The sequence below is a fragment of the Stigmatopora nigra genome, chromosome 10, assembly GCF_051989575.1.
Source record: "Stigmatopora nigra isolate UIUO_SnigA chromosome 10, RoL_Snig_1.1, whole genome shotgun sequence".
Lineage (NCBI taxonomy): Eukaryota > Metazoa > Chordata > Actinopteri > Syngnathiformes > Syngnathidae > Stigmatopora > Stigmatopora nigra.
The window spans coordinates 3,867,727-3,888,253 of record NC_135517.1 but is presented as its reverse complement, the minus strand read 5'-3'; the positions used below and the strand labels follow the sequence as shown (position 1 = coordinate 3,888,253).

The 20,527-nt window shown below is 44.7% G+C and overlaps 3 protein-coding genes across 3 annotated transcripts in view; all 3 read right to left on the bottom strand.

Moving 5' to 3' along the window:
* Positions 1–98: 98 nt before the first annotated feature.
* Positions 99–4,526, bottom strand: cept1b (choline/ethanolamine phosphotransferase 1b). The gene is made up of 10 exons (XM_077726958.1): positions 4,190–4,526; positions 3,117–3,350; positions 2,876–3,050; positions 2,381–2,528; positions 2,168–2,309; positions 1,927–2,011; positions 1,711–1,842; positions 1,405–1,563; positions 1,191–1,316; positions 99–662 (listed from the first exon to the last, which is right to left on the bottom strand). Exons 2-10 carry the CDS (start codon positions 3,308–3,310, stop codon positions 555–557), a joined length of 1,269 nt encoding a protein of 422 aa, XP_077583084.1. The 5' UTR covers positions 3,311–3,350; positions 4,190–4,526; the 3' UTR covers positions 99–554.
* A 450-nt stretch (positions 4,527–4,976) lies between these two features.
* On the bottom strand, positions 4,977–9,342 carry pth4 (parathyroid hormone 4). Its single transcript, XM_077727330.1, has 4 exons — positions 7,153–9,342; positions 6,639–7,055; positions 6,102–6,225; positions 4,977–5,847 (listed from the first exon to the last, which is right to left on the bottom strand). The coding sequence occupies exons 2-4, from the start codon at positions 6,685–6,687 to the stop codon at positions 5,622–5,624; spliced, it is 399 nt and encodes a 132-aa protein (XP_077583456.1). The 5' UTR covers positions 6,688–7,055; positions 7,153–9,342; the 3' UTR covers positions 4,977–5,621.
* A 3,662-nt stretch (positions 9,343–13,004) lies between these two features.
* LOC144203750 (plasma membrane calcium-transporting ATPase 1-like) overlaps positions 13,005–20,527 on the bottom strand; it is a 29,226-nt gene continuing 21,703 nt past the window's right edge. The window contains exons 12-21 of the mRNA XM_077727331.1: positions 20,258–20,495; positions 19,875–20,142; positions 19,695–19,801; positions 19,177–19,368; positions 18,286–18,499; positions 17,671–17,882; positions 16,882–16,989; positions 16,294–16,476; positions 13,840–14,059; positions 13,005–13,154 (exon numbers count right to left, since the gene is read on the bottom strand). Coding sequence (XP_077583457.1) covers positions 13,150–13,154; positions 13,840–14,059; positions 16,294–16,476; positions 16,882–16,989; positions 17,671–17,882; positions 18,286–18,499; positions 19,177–19,368; positions 19,695–19,801; positions 19,875–20,142; positions 20,258–20,495 — 1,747 coding nt within the window. The 3' untranslated portion in view covers positions 13,005–13,149. The remainder of the gene's footprint in view (positions 13,155–13,839; positions 14,060–16,293; positions 16,477–16,881; positions 16,990–17,670; positions 17,883–18,285; positions 18,500–19,176; positions 19,369–19,694; positions 19,802–19,874; positions 20,143–20,257; positions 20,496–20,527) is intronic.

Genomic DNA, 20,527 nt, shown 5'->3' with positions numbered 1-20,527 from the left:
ATATGAACATAGCCTTGCATTGAATAAAACAAAGCCCGGAATGCTGCCAAATAGCTCAAAAGCGATAATATTAACACTTACATTCATTCCGACAAATCTACTGAATAGGCCTTCTATTTATTTCAATTTTGGCACAAAAAGAAAAATCTTCGTACACACATTGTTGACAATAAATTAAAGAACCCGCTCGAAGCCTCCCAAATATACACCTAATAAGTGGTCATTGTAACATTAGACATTTTTTTTTTAGAATTAGAAACCGTCGCGAAAATGAGAATGCGAGCCGATAAAAAGCCAACTATTTACAGTAGCAAAAAAAGTCACAAAAATATCGGTGGTTATGAAGAGTAACGCGTTTTTTGTTTTTTTTAACGATTTTCTTTTCCTTTCCCGTGTGTGTGTGTGTTATGGTAGCACCTGAAGTCTTGAAAGAAACACTGACAGGAAGTAACACTCCCCCCTATGATCACATGACCGGTCCTGACGGGGGTGGGCTGGGCTCGGCTAACGACGTGGACGGGCGGGCGGAGGGACGGATGGTTGCCAGATTGCTCTCAGTGCAGTGAGCAAGGCTTGATCTTGAAGACAAAGATGTGAAGGTGGCTGGCAATCTGGTTGCAGACGCTCACGCAGTAACGCACCAAGTCCAACAACGACAGCGCCTGTGAACATTAGCGCCACGTTAGCCACCTCCATAGCTTCCTACACCTGCCACAAGAGGTGAATAACCGCCATGTAGGGTTTTTATTTCATATTATTTGGACTTTTACACTCCATTGGCAATCTCCAATGGTCACTTTATTTAATATACTATTATTTAACTCTCGAAGGTAGACACTGCTCTCTAGTGGCCAGTGAAATCATCTCCAATGGAGACTTAATTTTAAGTACGTACTATTAAACTCTCAAAAGAAGATACTGTCCTCTAGTGGCTAGTAAAGTTATCTCCAAATGGTGACTTAATCCCCCCCCCCCCCCATTTCATGTTCGTACTATTAAACTTTGAAATTGTAGACACTGTCCTCTAGTGGCCAGTGAAATCCTCTCCAATGACGCTATGTAGTGAATACGCACATAAATATTTAAAATATATTAGTCTAATTAAATAATAATAGTCTAAATAAAGTGCAAGTCTAATTAATTTGGTAGCACTTTGAACCTGACAAAGATAGCAAGCATTGAGGACTCACCAAGGCGATCCACAGCACCAGGTACTCGTCAATAAAACTATTGAAATACTGATTGAGGAAAAGGAGCCCCGGTCCCAGGAAGGCCAAGTCGTGGAGGTGCATCTCGCTTTTGGTCATGTGCGCCACCTTAGAAAGGCAACAACATCACAAATATTTCAATTGAAAGAGTAAAAAAAACAAATACAAATAAAATACATGTTTTTTAAGGACTTACGACTAGTTTATTGGTGATTTTAGCGGAGACGAAGCCAAAGGCCAGGATGTAAAGACACGGGTGTTTCTCAAAAAGCTGGACGGCAGACTTCTTGTAAATCATCACGGCCAGGATGATGACCGAGCCGATGTGCAGCACGGGAGAAAGCACGCTGGTTCCCTTGATAAAAAAAGTACGGAATCAAAAAGTCAATGGACCTCAAAAAGTTCCAATCACGGACCAAAAAGTCCTACTTGAAATCAAAATGGCTGACACATGTGCGTTAAACATAAAAAAGGACCCCTGAAAGTTCTGGACGAGACTTACCGCTATGGTGGAGCCGTTTTTCCCGACACCCCCGGTGAAAATAACCCTGAAGTAGTTGGTGCAAGAGAAAATGGCGCCTAGAAAGGTGAAAACGGCAGGTATCATCTTCACCTGGATGTTCACGATAGGAATCTAGAGGGCGACAGGGGAAAAATTTGCTATCTTTATTTCACTTTTTCAAGGATTAACGGCACATTTTTGGAAGTTACACATTACCATCGACTGCCAGAAGGCGGAGCCTCCCACGGCGGCTAGCAGGTACATGCTAATGATGAAAAGCTGAACTTCGGTCACGTCGATGCTAAATGATAAAAAGGTTGTACATTTTCATATCTCCAGAGAACAATGCCATATACACCACATTTGTCGCAAAAAAAAGACTACTGAATCAAAGGTACGGCTTATATGCGCATAAATTAGACAATGCGGCCAAAATCGAGGTCTATCTCTTACTCACATGCCGAATCGCAGCGTTCCCGACACGTAGGTCTGCCAGTGGGCGCAGTAGAACATGAACATGCCGGCGAAGCAGCAGAAGAACATCCAGTCGGGGTTAGTGCCCAGCTGCACGGCGATGCTCGTTCCCAACACCACAAACACTAGCGTAGATGGGAAAAGTCAGCTTGAGAAACGGCAGAGAGCGCCAGAAAAGAAACACTGCCCGACTCACCGGTAGAGAGCGAGTCGCAGCCGTGATCGAACAGCTCCCCCAGCGGCGAGCTGCTGTTAGTGCGCCTGGCCTGTTTCCCGTCGATGGCGTCGAGCGACTGGTAGACAAAAAGCCCGATGGCGCACATCAGGTACGCCCACAGTGGAGCCTGAAGAGGCAAAGGACATAATAATTATTATTTTCCCATACCACTTTTTTATAATTTGTTTAGACCAGAAACTAATAAAGTCGTACCTCTACTTACGAACACCTCTACTTACGAATACCTCTAGGTACAAAATACAACCCATTTGCGAGCATTGCTACGCTATTGAAGCAGAAGGATTGTGGAACAAATGACAGAATTTACATATAAAATACTGCTCTACTTACGAAATATTCAGGTTAAAAGTTCAGGAACCAATTAATTTAGTAAGTAGAGGTACAATTGTACTCATGTTTCCATTTGTTTTTTGTTTCTCTGACTACCAAAAGCCTGCTATGTTGTTTTCTGACCTGCTCGGTGGCGGTGGGGCAGTAGTAGACCAAGACCAAGGTGGTGAAGATGTTGGTGGCCAGGCCCACGATGGTGATAAGGTTGGGCGCGATCCAGGCGGGCACGCGGGCCACAAGCCACTCCCAGTAACGCTGCATCAGAGGTTCCAGCAGCGAGCGGCCGGCACTGCTGTACCTGTGTCGAGGAGAAAAGGGGAAATTAGCTAGCCTGTTTAGGTTAGCCGACCCGGCGAGGCCCTACCTGTGTTCCTCCAGCCTTTTCAGCTGATGCCTGGAGAGGGGGGGAGACGGCAGCTCCACGAACCTACGCAGCGCTCCGGGCGCCAGCCAGCAGCTCGCCTCCACGCCGGCGCCCGTCGCGGGCTCCCGGTCCCCACGGACCAGCCCCCGCCGGGAGCGTAGGACCCCCCCGTGCTGCTGCCCCGTCGCACTCATGGAGCCCCGGCTGGCCCGCTGGTCCCGAGTTGAACACCACCTGGGAGTGGGAGACCCCAAAATGTTGACATTGTAGACGAATTATAAACTTAATTTTATACTTAATATTCGACACTAACAGTCAACCAATATGTGAATTTGTTTCCAATATCGGCAACTATTAGCCGATAAAATAGGATAACTGCTCTTTTCGACTGTTTTGGGTGATAGTTGTTCATTGTAACTCTGCACCACCTAGTGGCTACTGTCAGAATAGGAAGTGAAACAATGTTTTTACTTCTTCACATCCATCGAGCCGCAAGATTCTAGCGAGTATTTCGATTGCTTTTTTGAAAAACACAAACATCTTGATTATTTAAAAACATAACTATGGCCCCATTTAAACCAGGCAATTTTCGAAAGTTGACAAGAATGAACTTAGTATTTAAGTGTCAGTTTTGATCTAGTGCCAACGTTCACGAGTTGGAACCAGGTCAAACTGTCCCAAACGGTGACCTCGACAACAGCAGTTTCATCACTCTAATTAAAAGTAATATTCGCCAGAAAAGGCTGCCAATGTCGAAGTTTGAGGTCATGAGATAACAATTGCAGCGTGTCAACAAACAGCTGAAACTAGCTTACGTCGAGCTGTTAACCATTAGCATTAGCAATGCTAGCTACCACCTCCGAAGCTCGCGCAGCCAAAACTTGACGTGTCCGCTCAATATGCACTACTCTGCGGCTGTATAGTTGTCATTTTAATGCAACAAAATGCACCTAACGTTCACACCGGTCTTAAATTTGCGAGTAAAGGCCGTTAAGAGAGCAGGCTCCTCCCGGTGGTCGCCGGAGCAGTCCCGCATGCTAACTACCTCCAGGCGGCCGGATGGATATACGGACCTGAACCGAAGCGGCGAAAGGTCCAACGGGAGATGGAAAGCTCTTCACGCCGATAGACACGAGCCCTCGGCGGCGGTCGCAGCAGTGGAGCTTCCCCCTCTTCCGACGTTTCGGAACCGAGGCGGCGAACGTGTGGCGTGCGCCAACGACGACGAGAATGAGATTACCGACAACCGGCACCGTCTCGCCTTCACCGTGACTGACACCGCGCGAGAACTGACGTCGGAAATATCGCGTGACATAAAACTGTTAATTCTTTTTTTTACCTGAATGTGGACTGTAAGGCAGTTGCCACTTCACAAAACTTCACCTTGAATAACACTAATAGTAATTTAAGGAAAATATTATAATATCATAATATTTCGCGTTATTATCTAGCATCACACCGAGTATAATTCTAATATTTAAATGACTTTGCTGAGGTACAAAGGAGTCAAAGTATGCACAAGGATTAACGTATCGATACTTAAATGTAGTCGGATAAGTCACGTGAGAGTTGAGGTTGTGATTGGAAATAGAGACACCTTGAGGCCGATTGGTAGTACTACTATAGCAACAATGTTGCAAGTCAGAGCAACCTGCTGGTTAATATGTGCATTGCACTCTGGCGATCATGATAATAGAGATAAAATGTCGCCAGAAGTTTTGCATTTACATATTTACTTTGAATAAGACATTAAAGAAAACATTTTTGACTACTTTTGTGGTTTGCCACTTTCAAATTCTATCTCCCACAATCCCAACATTCTTCAATGCTTCACAAAGTGTTCCTCTGATCTTTTTTTTGTGTCATGCATAAAACATAATCTGATATATAATACATAATGTAAAAAGAGATTTTTCCCCACCGGTTTTCAATCTTGTGTTTTATCCCAGAATAAGTCAGCAGGATAAAGAAGAAGCCTACGGCGTTTAAGCCAATTTGACACCGGCGTCCAAGTGTGAAATTGCAACTGCGGGCACCGTGTAGACATCAAAATCATTTTCAAATGATTTTTTTTATGCATCGTCTTACATCATAATCTTGGATTTTACTTACAAATCCAACCATAGATGACAAATAACTTGCTATTTTATGCACACAATCTTTAATTTCCATCACTATGGTCAAAAAATTACCAGGAATAATTGTTAGACGTCCAATCACGTGATGATGAAAAACAAAATGAAAACCTCTTAAATGAGTTTATCACTAGTAGACGTCCAAAACCATTGGATTGGACGTCTATTCTCCTCAATGAGATAATATTTCATGGTCAATAAACATTCATGCACACACAAATACACAGTGGGCCACTTCTGGGCCACAAACCACATCTTTGACACCATTTCTATAGAAGATGGAATCATGCAGAAGTGGAATAGAGTTGAATGATATAATATGTTTAAAAAAACAAAACAAAAAACCTACTGAATGGATTTTTTGGGGCAGTTAGGAGTCGGGTTGGTCCAGCCGTTCAACGTAGGAACCTCGGAAGAAGTCATTGAGGAGATCCCGGACCAGAGCGGCGGGGCGGGGCTCCTGGGCGGCGTCCAGCGAGCGACTCTGGGCCGTGTGCAGACCTTCCATGGCGCCGGACAGCCAGATGAGACGCTTCAGGCTCTGAATGTTGCGGCCGCGGTCGTGCATCAGTTGGTGCTCGGACACTGCTCGCCGACTGTGGACGCAAAAGACACCGGTTAGACTCGCTTAGACAGGCATCCCATCCTTTTGGGATCGGGAGCAATGTTCCCTCTAATTTTTTGTTGGTCTGGACAGAAAGACAATCTCCCTGAGCGCACTGAGTACCAATCATCATTGCTCGTTATGGGCACACCAGTATAACACCTGCCATAAGCAGGTGCATGTCAATGTTACCTCTAATTTTTCATGTAAAAAATGCTGTAAAACTCGAAAAAACATAAGCGTTACCTTTCTACTTGTTGTTGTTGTTGTTGTTGTTGTTGTTGTTGGCAGAGTCCACCAGGGAAGACCACCAAGAGCGTCAAGAGGAGCAGTTGCTGGACGTGTGGCTGACACATGTGCATCTTTTGATCTGGAATTATGTATTTATTGATTATTTATCAGTTTTTTTGTTTGTGCATTTGCCTATTTATTGATGTTGTAGACTACTTATTATTAGATTAGATGAGATAACTTTATAGTGTATTCGGAAAATTTCACTGTCACATTAGCAAGAGGGTGAGAGTACAGACACAGCAAAATAATTTTAGACATAAATAAATAAGTCATAAATGATAAAATGTATGTGATTATATGGCATTAAAAGCTTTCTATTGAATTCAATTTCCATGAATACAGGCAGAGTATTCTTCTTATTATATTATTATTAAAAGACAGTACTACATCTATCATAAAAATGTAAAGAAAAACTAGCATATCCAAAATAATGTTATACACATCCAAATCATCTCCAAAAATAATAAAAAGTATAAAAGTTTTACTTACGTGATGGCGCGACGGTATCCTGTGCTGAAAAAGTGCAAAATGACGACATGTGGCTTGACCTCCGGGCCTTTTATAGAGCGAGCGGTCGCCCCGCGGGATTTGCCTTTTGTCTAAAAAGGAGAATGAGAACGATTGGTTTATGGCGCTCCAATCCACGGAGAAGCATTGCGCGTGGGACGTGACTAATTCCTGGAAGCCAACCCGCCCGCCCGCCCGGCGTATTTGTGGCCCGGAGACGCCGGCGGCTAACGAGGCCCCGCGCCGTGACGACGGTTGCCCTCCCTCCCAGGAATGCCGCCAGGTTCGATTCCCGCCCGCGTCCGATTACGGCGCCGCTGACGCGTATCGTCTGTTGATCCTTTCCATGCATTCGTCACCTCGGGGATTTGCGCTTTCGGCTTTTCCATCCAGATTTGCCTGCGAGAAAAAAAAAGACTTTGTTGAAAGATAAAACCTTTAAAAAGAAGGATTTCAATGCCAATGCGTCATCAACAATGAGGACGTTTGTCTGTACCAAGATGGCCGCCAGCCTGAGGGCGATTCTGGAAGGAGAGATGCCATCATACTTCTGTCGTCGATTGAAACGAGTTCATCATGAGTAGACAGCAGATTTGTGGGAGGATTGGACGCCTACGGGCCTGATTGGACGCCGACTTTTCTTGATTGGACGCCAACTGCTCTGATTGGACACCATTGGTAAGAAGCAGAAACTTTGATGTTGAAAAAAATGGGCTGAGAATAATATTAATGCGATCACATTGACTCCAATGAGTAAGTTAACCCTACCAAGATGGCGGTCGGCCTGAGGCCATTTTGAAAGAAAAACAAATGGGAATAAATTGCTATCGGCTAGGCAATTCGCAAGAAAGACCAAAGCGTTGACGCTAGTATTTCAAATTCCCATGGCTTTATTTTCTGTATATAGATTTGTATATATATTTATAGATATTTATATATAATACATGGACGTGGATGAGACAAGTCAGTGGCTTGATTCTCTTCTTTTTGTTCAAACAACGTGACAACACCGGAGATGAAAAAGAGCGAGCGACAAAGCCAGCGAGAGAGAGAGAGAGACAAAAAGAGAGAGAACGAGAGAAAGAGAGAGCAAGGCATTCAACACGGCCAACCAAAATGGAAACTCATCCAAGGGTAAGGTGTTGTGGTAGTTAGCCAAAGAGCGGTAAACAGTGGGTTAAGACTGGCACTAGGGGGCGGGGAAAAGGGGGGGGGGCGTGGTCGTGTTGCATAGTTGAAAGCAAACAGGAAGTGGACAAAACGTAGACGGGGAGTGATGAAATGCGCACGTGGGGAGGTGACACAAAGCGAAGGACAACCAATTAAGACGTTTTTTCGGACGGACGGACACAAAGAGGCCGTTTTGGTGGAAAAGTCGATTTGGGCCAAGTTTTGAGAAAACCAATCAGAATGTCAGGGAAGCGTGCAAAGGTCGCGACCCACGCCAATGACGACCAGACGAGGCTTGCTAGCAAATATTTTAACAAGTGGCCATTTTCAAGGTAAACATTGAGGAAATATTAAAAACACCAATTACTTAAAAAAAGGACTTTTTAAATGCTAACAAATTTTGGCCCATCCAAATTTAATTTTAAAAACGGTGTCCAAATATTTTCTTGTTTCTAACAAATTAAGATATTTGTCAAATTAAATGAGGATTTTAATAACTAGTTCATTTAATGCCCAAATTAGGATTTTTTTTACCCCGAAAAAACAAAAAATGCCCAAATTGAAGTTGTCATTATTAAATAAAGTCATTTTCAACATAATTGCTGCTTAGTTTGACTGGATTGGACGTTTACTATGAAATTTTTATATCCACATGGCAGTAAATTGAAAAAGCTAATCGCCTTTTTGACTTTCTTCCAAAAAATGTGATTAATTGCGATTAAAAACAAACTAATACCCAGTCCGAATGTACTTTTTCTTCTTCTTCTAAATTGATCCGATACTGGCGTCAATCACTTTGCGGATTTGGACATACTGGAATGTTGGCGTTTGTCCGCTTGGATGAGTGGGAGAGAAAAAATAATAATAATAATTTGAAATGTACCATTCCGTACATGCAAAACACACGACATTGAACAAACAAACACTTAGTTTGATCCAAATGCACTTGCTCTTGTTTTTTTTTTGTATTTTTTTTCTTTTTGTTTTGGTGGCTGGGAAGTCGTTAATAACGAGGCGACCCATCGCACCGGGTCGGACATATTGCTTTTTCAAACCACTCAAAAATTGTGGATAAGGTAATATTATATACTATCATGCATGCCACACAGATGATTATGCCGCAGATTTATAAAAAAACACAAAAAAAACACCAACCATCACGCACCTAATTAGATCGTCATTATTAGCATTGTTAGCACGAAAAAAAAACAAGTCATTTTTGCCATCAACTCAAGAAGCATCTCTATATTTACATCTAATATGTATAGAATATGTATAGAAGTATAGACACACATACTAGATATAAATATATTGATGTGACATAGAAAAGTTTGTATTTTTTTCTGTTTTTTTTCTTCTCCAGAAAGGCAAGTTTGTCCTCTGTCTGTCCCGGATTTTGAGGAAACAGTCGCGTTTGTGGAATTGGACAGTCTCATCCGGATTTATTATTATTATTAATATTTTTTTTTTTGAGGCAAGCAAGTCCAACACGATGATGGGCAGGACCAAAAAAAAGAGTTTTTTGGCAGGATATTTGTCTTCTTTTAAAGCTACGCCGGGCGGTGATGATTACTACTGATTATTTACACGATGCCTCGTGCAGGGGGCGCTGATGTTCGGGTCCCCCTCTCCCCCACTAAAAAAAAACAAACATACAAGTCCATGCAGGGTTTTAAAGGGCTAGCCGGCCCAACGCGGGCAGCCGTTTTTTTTTGTGGCAGTTGAGAGAAAAGGAAAAATCCAATGGTTGCGGCCATGTTGCGGAAAGATGCTTGCGTTGCCGTGGCGACGTTTGCCGACACTGTAGTTAAGTCAGATGCTCTGGTTTTGGTGTCGAGGGGGCGTGGCTTGCCGAGTTTTTCATTGCCACGGCGACGATGTTTGGGAAAACCATGCAATAATGCTTTTCTTGCCTTGGCGACTGGTTGCCATGGTGACAGCATTTCACTTTTCATCTCTGGAGCAAAGTTTGTCTTAAAGTTGGTGCGGATGCAGTCGCCACGGTGATGAAGTTTGAGGATGCTCTCGTTGCCTTGACGATGGGTAAGTCTGTTGTCACGGTGATGTTTGGATGCCTTCATCGTGGCGGGAAAATTGCCCTTGCGTAGGCGAGATCTGGTTGCCATGGTGATGTGGGAACGCCCCCGTCGCAACGTTTGGCTTCAAAGTTTGTAGTTTCTCCAGATGCAGATGATAAGCGGAGGAGCAAGGTTGCCATGGCGACGCTCTCGTTGACTTGGCCGTCCTGTGATGATATTCGGAGATGGTTGAGATCATGTGACCATCGCAGTGACCATTCCAAGATGATGTGTAGGATGCCATCGCCGTGGAGACCCAAAGGTTCGGTTGCTATGGTGATGTCCATTTTTTTTGGCTCGGTGGCAGTACCGTGGCAATGCTTGGCGATGATGGCAAAGTTTGCGAGGATGCTGTCGCCATGACGATGTTCCAAGTTTGGTCCTTCCGTTGCCAATGGGACGTCTGGAGAGATTTCTGGCTACGGTGGCGATATGGGGGGAAACCCCACGGTGGCCTCGTCACGGCGGTGATCTGCGGGACTCCTCCAGATGCGGTCGCCACGGCGACGGATATTAGATGCTTTCGTGAAAAAGGGCTCTCCCGTCGGCGCCCGAGACGGGCCGGCGGCTCGTCGGAATGTCGGCATTTTGTCCAAGCGGGAAGTAAACAAGTCACTTGTGGGGACGTGGCATCGGCGTCAAAGAGAGCGCAATTGGGGGGGGGGGGAAGGGGGAGGGGCAAACAAATAAGGGCGGAGTTGCCGACCATTCTGGTATCCTCCAAAATATTAGAAAGTCGTGAATATAAAAATACACAAAAGTTGTAAAAAAATGAGCAACACATGGCTATGAAAAAGGCATGCAAAGAGAGACACGCCCCCTATCGCCGGAACGCAGGAAGTGCGGGCAAAACTGGCGGGGAATGAGCGGAGATCTCTTCATGTAAACATCGGACAGGTCCTTGGAGAGACGCTGGCGGCAGTGACGACCCAGTTTTTTTTTCTTTTGCTCATTATGGGCTGAAAGTCCAAAGATTAGGAAGAAAAAAAAACAAACACCTGGCTCCAGTGAATATGGCTCTGCATTACATTTAAAAAAAAACAAAGCCTACACATGGTAAGTCCTTTTAAGTTTGTCGAAAAATAAAGACGTATGCAAAATGGCCGACGGGGAGCGGCCACTTCCTGTCGATGGCTTCAAAACTTTCATTTTCGGCTCCTCGAACGTCCCTCTCCATTGGACTGGGAAGGGGGAGGGGCTAATGAACGGTTATTCCTCTTTTTTTTTGTCTATACTGACTAGCACAGCACATACCCCGTCAACCCAGACAGGAAGTGAACGTCCCATAATTCTAGATATTCATTCCATAGTGAGCATGCGACGCAACACTGGATAACAAAAAAAAAAAACATGCGTACCCCCCCCACCCCCTCCCCCATTTTCCCGTCAAACCACCCAAAACGTTAGCGTAAACATTCCGTCTTTCAACATGCAAAGATCGAAGAAAAAAAAAGACGCTAACACGAAAAGGGGTTTTCTTAAAGGACTGTAGTAGTAGTGTGAGACAATAAACATTTACGAGAAAATGAACAAAAAAAATACCCATTTTTTTTGTCTAAGAAAAATCCCCAACAAAAACCGAACAAGTAATCGTTAGCCATTAGCGGAAGCGCAAGTACACGATTACCGCACTATATATTTTTTCAAATCATTAAGTACAGTGTTGTTGTTTTTTTATGATCACTTTTGTCATTTTTTTTGGTTGCCACATGCTGAGAACAACACGCTAACGCCGGTTACGAGTCATTTGCGAGAAAAAAACAACAACAAAAACAAACCACAGTGGGAATTGGGTGCTTTGAATTTTTGTTATTGTTGTTTTTAGCCACATGCTAACAACACGCTAACGCTATAAAGCGGTTTACTTGGAATTTTTGCAGCGAGAAAAGAAAAAAAAATGAACAAAATGGGCCGCCAATGTGATTGTTGGCTTAGTGTTTTTAGCCGCATGCTGCTAACGTGCTAATGCTCAAAAAGCTGCTAAAAAGAAAAACGCCGTTAAAAAAGAAAGTGTCCAGAAATGATTGATTGAGTTTTTGTTGTCCGCACATGCTAACACTTAGCTAATGTGGAAACAATTTCCGCCGGTAAAAAAGTGGTAGGAAGTTTGTTGTTGTTGCGGTTATGTACGCGATTCTAACAAAACATGTTTTAACCACAAAAAAAAACCTGGATAAACCATGAGGAATTTGCTTGAGTTTTTCCCACATACTAACAACCCGCTAACATTAAAGAGCGGCTAATGAGTCAGTTTCGTGTATACAAAAAATGTCAGTAGTAATTATTTGATTTGTTAGCGAGAGGCTAACTATATTTAGCCATGTGCTTACAAGCTGCTGACATTAAAAACCTACATAGTGCCAACAAACTATTTTTATGGATTTTTTTTGCTGGCACCCAAAAACAACAGTCATGAGGGCGAGAGTAAGCTTTGACATTGTTAGCCTAAAGCTAAGGTTTCAATTTACCTGTAGCTTGCTAGCAACTAGCAAAGAAACGTAGAATTTGCTCTCTGTTAGCTACAAGCTAACCGCCCGCTAACGTTCCAGACCGATTCCCACATTGCAAAAAGAAAAAGGAAAATAATGATTGACTTGTTAGCCCCACGTTGACAACTAAAATTAAAAACGCAATATTTGGATGGCATTTGTAGAGTTAGCATATGGCTAACAAAATATAAACGACATTGAAATATTTCTGGGACAGAAAATGAGGACCGCACGAAGGATTGTACATCGTTGTCGTTAGCCACAGACTGCTAATAACAAGATGCTAACAGTATAGGTCCAGCATGCGTTTAGTGTGGAGATGGTCTCAATTGTTTTATGTTTTAGCCACGTGCTAACACCCCGCTAATGTTGAACTCATTCAAAAGCCATTGACAGCCGGTCAATAGGCACTGAAATGCTAACATTGACCGCTAAAGTTGCTAGCGACAGATTTTCGGGGTGTTCGAGTGAGGAGAGAGGAAGAGGAAGAAGGGAAGAAAAAAAAAAGCACTATACGGTGGCAATGGCGACGAAGAGGAAGCTTAAGCGTGGGAGGCGGCATCGGCGTTGTCTCCCGGCGAGGACGTTCCCGGGAGTGTCTGGATCTCGTCTCCCGCTTCGCGGATGGCGCGCTTGCGAGCTTCCTCCTCGGAGAGCGGGACAAACTCGGGGTGGGCCATGAAGTTGTGGATGGAGCTGCGCGACGCGGGACTCTGAAGACCTTCGTACAACGAGCTCCGGAACGCCTTCACCACTTTAATCTGGGAAGGAGACGGAAAGATGTCAGCCTTGGAAAATGGCCGCCACCGCAAACCAAACTCAAATCAACCAAGGATGTTTTGTTGACCATTAAATACGTGTTTTAATAATAAATTTTAAAAAAATCATTGTACATTTTTTTAATAGTTGATGTTTTACTCTTGAAGGGTAAATGCCTATTTAAAAAAGCAACAACTAAATATTTATATATATTTCAACATTTAAAACAACATTTTTTTCCACTCCCATGCTGCAATTGTGTTCAAAACGTGACAAAACGACAAAAAACAAAAAAGGGGTGCGAGTGAAATGGGAATCAAAACACAAGCTGGGTTTCACACACTGCTTCATAAAGTCATAAAATTTACAAACCAAAAAATCGTGTCGCGGGATGATGATGTCACACAACCAAGGCCACACTACATGCAAACACCGGAGGACCGTCTGCACCCTCAATATTGTCTCATCCGCTCAGCTCGCTTTTGTCAATTTTGTCAACATGTTCTTTGAGTAGGGAATTTTGCTAGTTTTTGTTTACAAAAAGTAATACATCCATTTTAAAAACCCAATGGTGTTTCATGTCGTCATGGCAACCGAGCTACAAGGCGCAGACGAACCCGGAGAAAAGAAGAGAGAAAAAGAGGAGTTGGAATCAGTCCGTCCGGACTCGGGCGTTAGCCGACTCACTGCCTGCTGGGGCGGTGGCGGCGGCGGCGGAGGAGGAAGAAGCGGCGGCGGGGGGAGGAGCGGCTGAGTTGCCCAGAGAGGAGGAGGCGCTCAGGCCTAAGCGAGTGGGACTAGAGAGCGTTTTGCCCGCGTCGTTGTGCTGGCTGACCACCGAGGGCTGCCGGCGGAGGGCGCCCGGCACCGCCGCCTGGCCCGTCTGGAACGTGTACACCACATCCATCTGAAGCGGGGGGAAAGAAAAGAGGAGGAGAGGAAGAAGGGAAGAAAAGAAAGAAAGACGGGGAAGGAAGGAAGAAAGGAAGCACGCCAAGGACGCCAGAGGTTAAACAAAGCTGGAAGACGCCAAGTTAAAAAGGGGCGCACGCAAGCCGGAAAATATTCCGGGGGAAATAAGGCATTGATAGGAATGTATATAAAAATAAAATCTGGAAATTTGCATAATTGCAATGTATTTTAAAAATATTAGGCCTTGAAATCAGTTGGACTGAACAATTTTGAAGGTTTATCAGAAGGAAAAAGTCAGCAAAAGTCTAAGGAGGTCGTGGCCTAAAAGTGATAGGTCTGCTCTTTTATTTTGAAAGGTAACTGTTGCAAAAAAATTGAATATTTCTGTTGGTATTGGGGCAGACAAATCACATTCTGTTGATTTTGGGTCACAGAACAGAAAGTGACTACAAGAAAGTGTCCCTAAACTCCGATTTGGGTGAATTTTTCGTTTTGATAACAAAAGTATTGCTATAAACCGCCATTTCAACACGGCCAATTAAGGTTACAACAACGTCAGAGAAAGTGTTCCATTAATTTAACCAAGACTGAGGAAAAAAAATAACAAAACAAAAAGGAGGAGGTAGCACGATAGAAGCGCAAGAGCGAACAAAGACGCCAACGGCGCTCGGGGACCAGAAAGCGAAAAGTGACTGATAAGCTTCGGATGGCGAGGTGCGTGCGGCGTGTCGCAATTCTACCTCGCCTACCCGTGTCGGCGAGATTAAGGAGGAGGGGGGGTTTGCGGAGATAAGGAGGGAGCTAATTAGTAGCCAGACTTTTCTCATGTCGCCTTTTTCCCTGGAGGGAGAAGAGACCACGCCCACTTTGCGGAAAGGTGACAACAAGTCCACAAATCAAACATCTGTTAATTGGAAATGGCTGCCAAAAAAACAAGAACTCTAAAAAATGACTACAATACTGTCAAATGAAAAATGCTCCAATAAAAAATACATAAATAAATGAAATTTCAGTCAAAAACAATCGCCCTGTAATTGTGACCCCGCCCCTTTCGAGTCTGGCGTCTGTCATTGTTAGCGTGAAGGCTAATGAAGCCCGATGGGAGCTAACGGGACTGCCGGCGGACACGAGCTAACGGGACTGCCGGTGGACACGAGCTAACGCGTAGCCAGCCAGTGAGCGAGCGCTAATCAATCCTTCAGGACGGCGCCGAGTGAAAACGTCCAATGGGACGGTCCGGCTGGAGCGCGGGACGCCAATGGAGTGTGAAATGAAGAGAACATCTGTTTGAAGGGAAACGTCCACACTGGCTGACTTTTAATTAACTGTCACTCCGCTATGGGGACTTTCACGCTCCGGGGGGAGCCATATTTAGTTGATGAAAAGTTTGCAAAGTTGCTCCCTAAAGCAGGCTTGCCGCCATCAACACAATAAATGGACTGGTGGTCCGTCCAAAAGGGTCCAAAGTTTGACATCTGGAACCAAATGTGGACCATAGTCCTCATTGGTGATGGGTTGCTCAAGCTCAACAAAAAACTAGCCATCTGGCCTAGTCCTCTAAATGACCTGGAACTGGACACAATCCCATCACCCAAAAGACCCATCACATTAAGCCAAGGGTCAATGGTCCAGAACAGGGGTGGCCAATTCCGGTTTTGGAGAAGGGTATTAAACGTCAACTTGATTTCACGTGGGCCGGACCATGTTAGATAAATATTTATAAATAGACAAAAAATTGGGATTAAAATCCCTGAATATTCAGTTTTTTTAATAGGGTTTAAAATATATTTTTTAGATTTAAAAAAAAGATTTTTGAACTAAAAACACAAAAAATATTTAAAAAATGACAATTATTGATTTAAAAGGGGGGAAAAAAATCAGGAAATTTAATATAAATCTATACTCTTTTATAATTTGATCCTAAAATAGAAAGTCAACACTGATGATTGACTTTCCCGGACCGCACAAAATGATGCGGCGGGCCAGATTTGGCCCCTGGGCCGCCACTTTGACACAGTGCCCTATCCAGTCTTTTCTACTGTGTCTTGGAAATGACCACAGGTTGTTTGAGTCTCGAGAAAATTCAGTTCCCAGTGGCTGAACCTGGACCATCGTAATTCTACATCTTGTAAAAAATGACTAAGGGACGTACCCATAAAAGATAGTAGACTCTTTTCCAGGTCCCCCAAAAGCATCGCTAAAAGTCAAGACTCAAGTGGATAGACGTACCTGTGTCTGGATGCGGTTGAGGCCACGGAACCAGAGAATCTGTCCTCGCCTGAGCTCCATCTCGGCGTGGTCAATCTCGTCCACATCCTCCGTCATCTCCTCCTTGTGGATCTCCTCCTTGGTGGTGCCGTGTCCCGCCTCCTTCAGGAACTTCAAGTGATGCGTGGGCACCGATGAGATCACCTGAAAAAGGGCGTCGGTTAAAATCCCATGGTCATTTTTTGGTCGTACGACCGTCATCGGCCATTATTTTGAAAGTCCATTGGTCAGCGCCTACACTGTGTCTTTCAAAATAAAAGCAAAAGCCAACGTTGTCGCAGATAAAAGCCTTTGATGACACGAGCTCATCAATTCTATTCTATTCTATTCCATTTTCCCCCCCTAAGGCGGTCCCAGGCGGGGCATTTGGACACCTCCCCCCGTTTTTGACAGTCAGCATCTTTAGCGCCTCGTCCTCGCCGTGAACCCGGCCGGCGCTATCCGCCGAGGGAGGCGCGCGGCGGGTTCGTCGGCGCCGCCGGCAGCGTGTCGGCGACAGGGTAAAAAAAAGCGGGCGGTGGGTTCATTTGGCGTGCGGCGGGTGCTCACCTGCCCCCAGAGCAGCTCGCCCACGCCGATGAAAACGCACCACAGCCATTGGTCGATGGTCAGCGCCGTGCAGGAGAAGGGTTTGCCGCCAAATTGGACGATGACGATCTGACAAAAATTAATAATAAACCTTCAGTCCTTTAAGTGACTTTAGATAATATTATCAGATTAAATAATGTCATATTTATCATGTTCATTATGATAAAAAAGTTGTACTAATAATATTAAAGACGAAATATTGCAATACTATATTACATGCGAGTATGTACATTGACTTAATATGACAAGATTAAAGTCAGAAGATTAAGTAGCTTTGCATATTATTGTGGAAAAATAATCAGAATGTAATTCTACTTACTTCTTTTATTATTTAGAGCACTGGTGTCAAAGCAGCGGCCCGGGGGCCAAATCTGGCCCACCGCATTATTTTGTACGGCCCGGGAAAGTAAATCATGAGTGACTGTCTGTTTTAGGATCAAATTAAAATGGAGTATAGATGTATAGCAAATTTCCTGATTTTCCCCCTTTTGAATCAACAACTGCCATTTTTTAATCATTTTTTAATACCCTTGATTTAGAGACTAAAGACCGAATATTATGATTTGCCGTACTTTCTATATTTTAACTTATTTATAATACATTTAAAATACCTATATTACTACGTCATTTTATGCACTATTAAAAAGATTAAGGTCATAATATTAAGTAACATTACAAGACTGAAAATGAAATATGAGGTACATTGTTGTATTCTAGGTTGGAATTAGCCATAATGCTACAAAATGTCACCTGAAGGGCAAACGTCCCGAGGACCACGCTGCAAAAAATGGGGTTGCGGTAAACGGCCTCAAAGACGTTGCGCTCGCCGTGAATCTTGCGGGCGTTGATCTCGTTGAACAGCTGCATCATGACGAAGACGTTGAAGACGATAGTGTAGTGCTCGGACGGCGGCGAGTGCAACGGCGCGTTGCGACCGCTGTCCATGTCGAAGATCTTCTCGCCTGCCGCCAGAAATAAAAAATAAATTGGAGCGTCATGTTTGCCCAAAATTACTAGACTAAACCATATTTTGCCTCAAAAGATTGACGACATGCCATAAGAGAATATTCCAATAAACCAGCCATTCCAAGGCAATAAAAGGTCATTCTTAATAAACAAACTATATTCAAAATCATATTTTTCTATAATCTGCATAAGTCATTTGAAAGCTAGCTTAGCGCTAACTATAAAATTGGTGAAAAGCCTTAATAATGTATCTTTTTTGTGTCATTTTGTGCCCATCAAAAGCATTGCTCTGATCCAAAATGGCTGCCTACTTGTCCAGTTACCAAGTTGCAAGCAGATTGTTCATACTGGCAATGACTTAAAAGCTATTTTTTGCAGACTGGGAACGTTCTGGCTCACCTGCGAAGAGCAGCGTGAAGATGATAACCAGCTGGTAGACGGCATGACCCAGGATGTTTTTCATCATGGTGCGCGAGATGAGCGGCTTGTTGCGCCCGTAGGGCTTGCGCAGGAGCAACGATTCGGTGGGCGGCTCGGTGGCTAGCGCTAACGACGCCAAGGTGTCCATGATCAGGTTCACCCACAACATCTGGACCGCCTTCAGTGGAGAATCCTGAAAAACAAAATAAAAGCCGTCAAAATGGCCACCTTGTTACAAGAAACGATTCATTTTTCAAGTCAAGTCAAATTTCTTGGAATCAAGTGTAAATCCTGAGCTTAATATGCTAAAATTTAGACTCCCAAATCAGAATCTCGTCCATTTTTTTCTTCTCCGATGGTTTTGATCCCAGAATAACGTCAGAATGGTGAAATATGTGGAAGGTTGGAAAAAAATCATTTAAAAAAGAGGAATGTTAAGAGTCGACATGTGGCAGGAGCGATAACTGGTCGCTCTGGGCTGCCGCTCGCAAAGTAGGCTAAGACGGCGCCCCAAAGCATGGGCGTAATCCCCACACGGGAGCCGTGGCGAGGAGGAGACTGCGGCTCAGCGGGGACGCCAGACAGCCTTTCAACTTTTCCTATGGACGCGTCGTCTTTACACCGTCGCCAGCGCAGGGAATTTGAGCCCTTCTATTCCTTACAGTTGTTGTTAATATCTCAAAATTATGTATAGAAATATGCAAAATAGCTTGCTGGCTTCGTAAGCAGAACAGTACTTTATATGTAAATACCAGTAATGTATTAATGTAATAAGTCATTCCTATTTCGAGCAATACATAGTAATTAAATAGAAATCATGGAATTGAGTCAAAAATTGGGAAAATACTAATAACCGATGGAGTGACTGACCTGGGTGATGCAAGCTCCGGTGAAGGCCACGATGACGGCCACCACGTTGACGGTGAGTTGGAATTGCAAAAACTTGGAGATGCTGTCGTAGACGTTGCGCCCCCACATGACGGCCTTCACGATGCTGGTGAAGTTGTCGTCCGTCAGGATGATGTCCGACGCCTCCTTGGCCACGTCCGTGCCGGCGATGCCCTGGACAGAACACAAATCCAGACGTTTCAAATCGGGGGAGGACGAAATGCGGCCATGGGAAACATTTCTAGTGTCAATGTATGAACCCAATGTCAAGTGCTAGCTACGAGCTAGCTACCAGGTTGCAGATAGCTACTAACTAGCTACTATCAGGTGGCTAGTAGCTAGCACTTGTCATTAGCAGGTAGCTAGTAGCTAGCACTTGTCATTAGCAGGTAGCTAGTAGCTAACACTTGTCATTAGCAGGTAGCTAGTAGCTAGCTACAAGCATGAATTTAAAATGTTCAAATTTGGGTGTTTAAAAAGAAAAGCCAATATTTGGTTACCATGGCGAATCCGACGTCAGCTTTCTTGAGCGCCGGCCCGTCGTTGGTTCCGTCTCCCGTCACCGCCACCACCTGCCGGGTCTCCCCCACCGTGCTGTCGATGATGCCTGAGGAAGAAACAAATGGCAGTCATTGGTTCCACCGCCACCGCCGCTAGCTAGCATCTGTTAGCGCGCCCACCTTTAACCAGCGTGTGTTTGTCGGTAGGCGAGGAGCGTGCCAGAACTCGCAATTTGGGCCAAACTTTGTCCAGGCGCTCCTGCTCCACCTCGCCTTTGTCGTTGCGGATTTGCTGGTTGAACTCTTTGCCCTCCATGGCCAGGAAATCCTCGTTGGGGTGCAGGATTCCGCACTTGGTGGCGATGGCGCGGGCCGTGTTGATGTTGTCGCCCGTCACCATACGAACGGTGATTCCCGCTCGCTGGCACTTGGCAATGGCTTCGGGAACCTGACCAATACCAAAAACTTCAACTTTATACATTTCAAACTCCCATTAGTCGTTAGCCGCACGATAAATGTTGGCCTTGGCGCTAACCAACAACGTTTTTTTCCGACTTTTGTACCTCGGGCCTGACGGGGTCCTCGATGCCGACCACGGAGACGCAGGTCAGGTCGTTGACGATCTCGTTCTCGGCGTCCCAGTTGGGCTCGCCGGCGTCGGCGGGGAAGTCGCGGAAGGCCAGGCAGATGGTACGCAGGCCGTCGCAGGCCATGGGTTCGATCACCGTGCGCACCATCTCGTCGCGATCTTTGGGCTTGAAGGCGCGCAGGAGACCGTCGGCGCCCAGGATGTGTGAGCACCTGAAAGATGGACGCGGGGAAAGTCAGCGGCG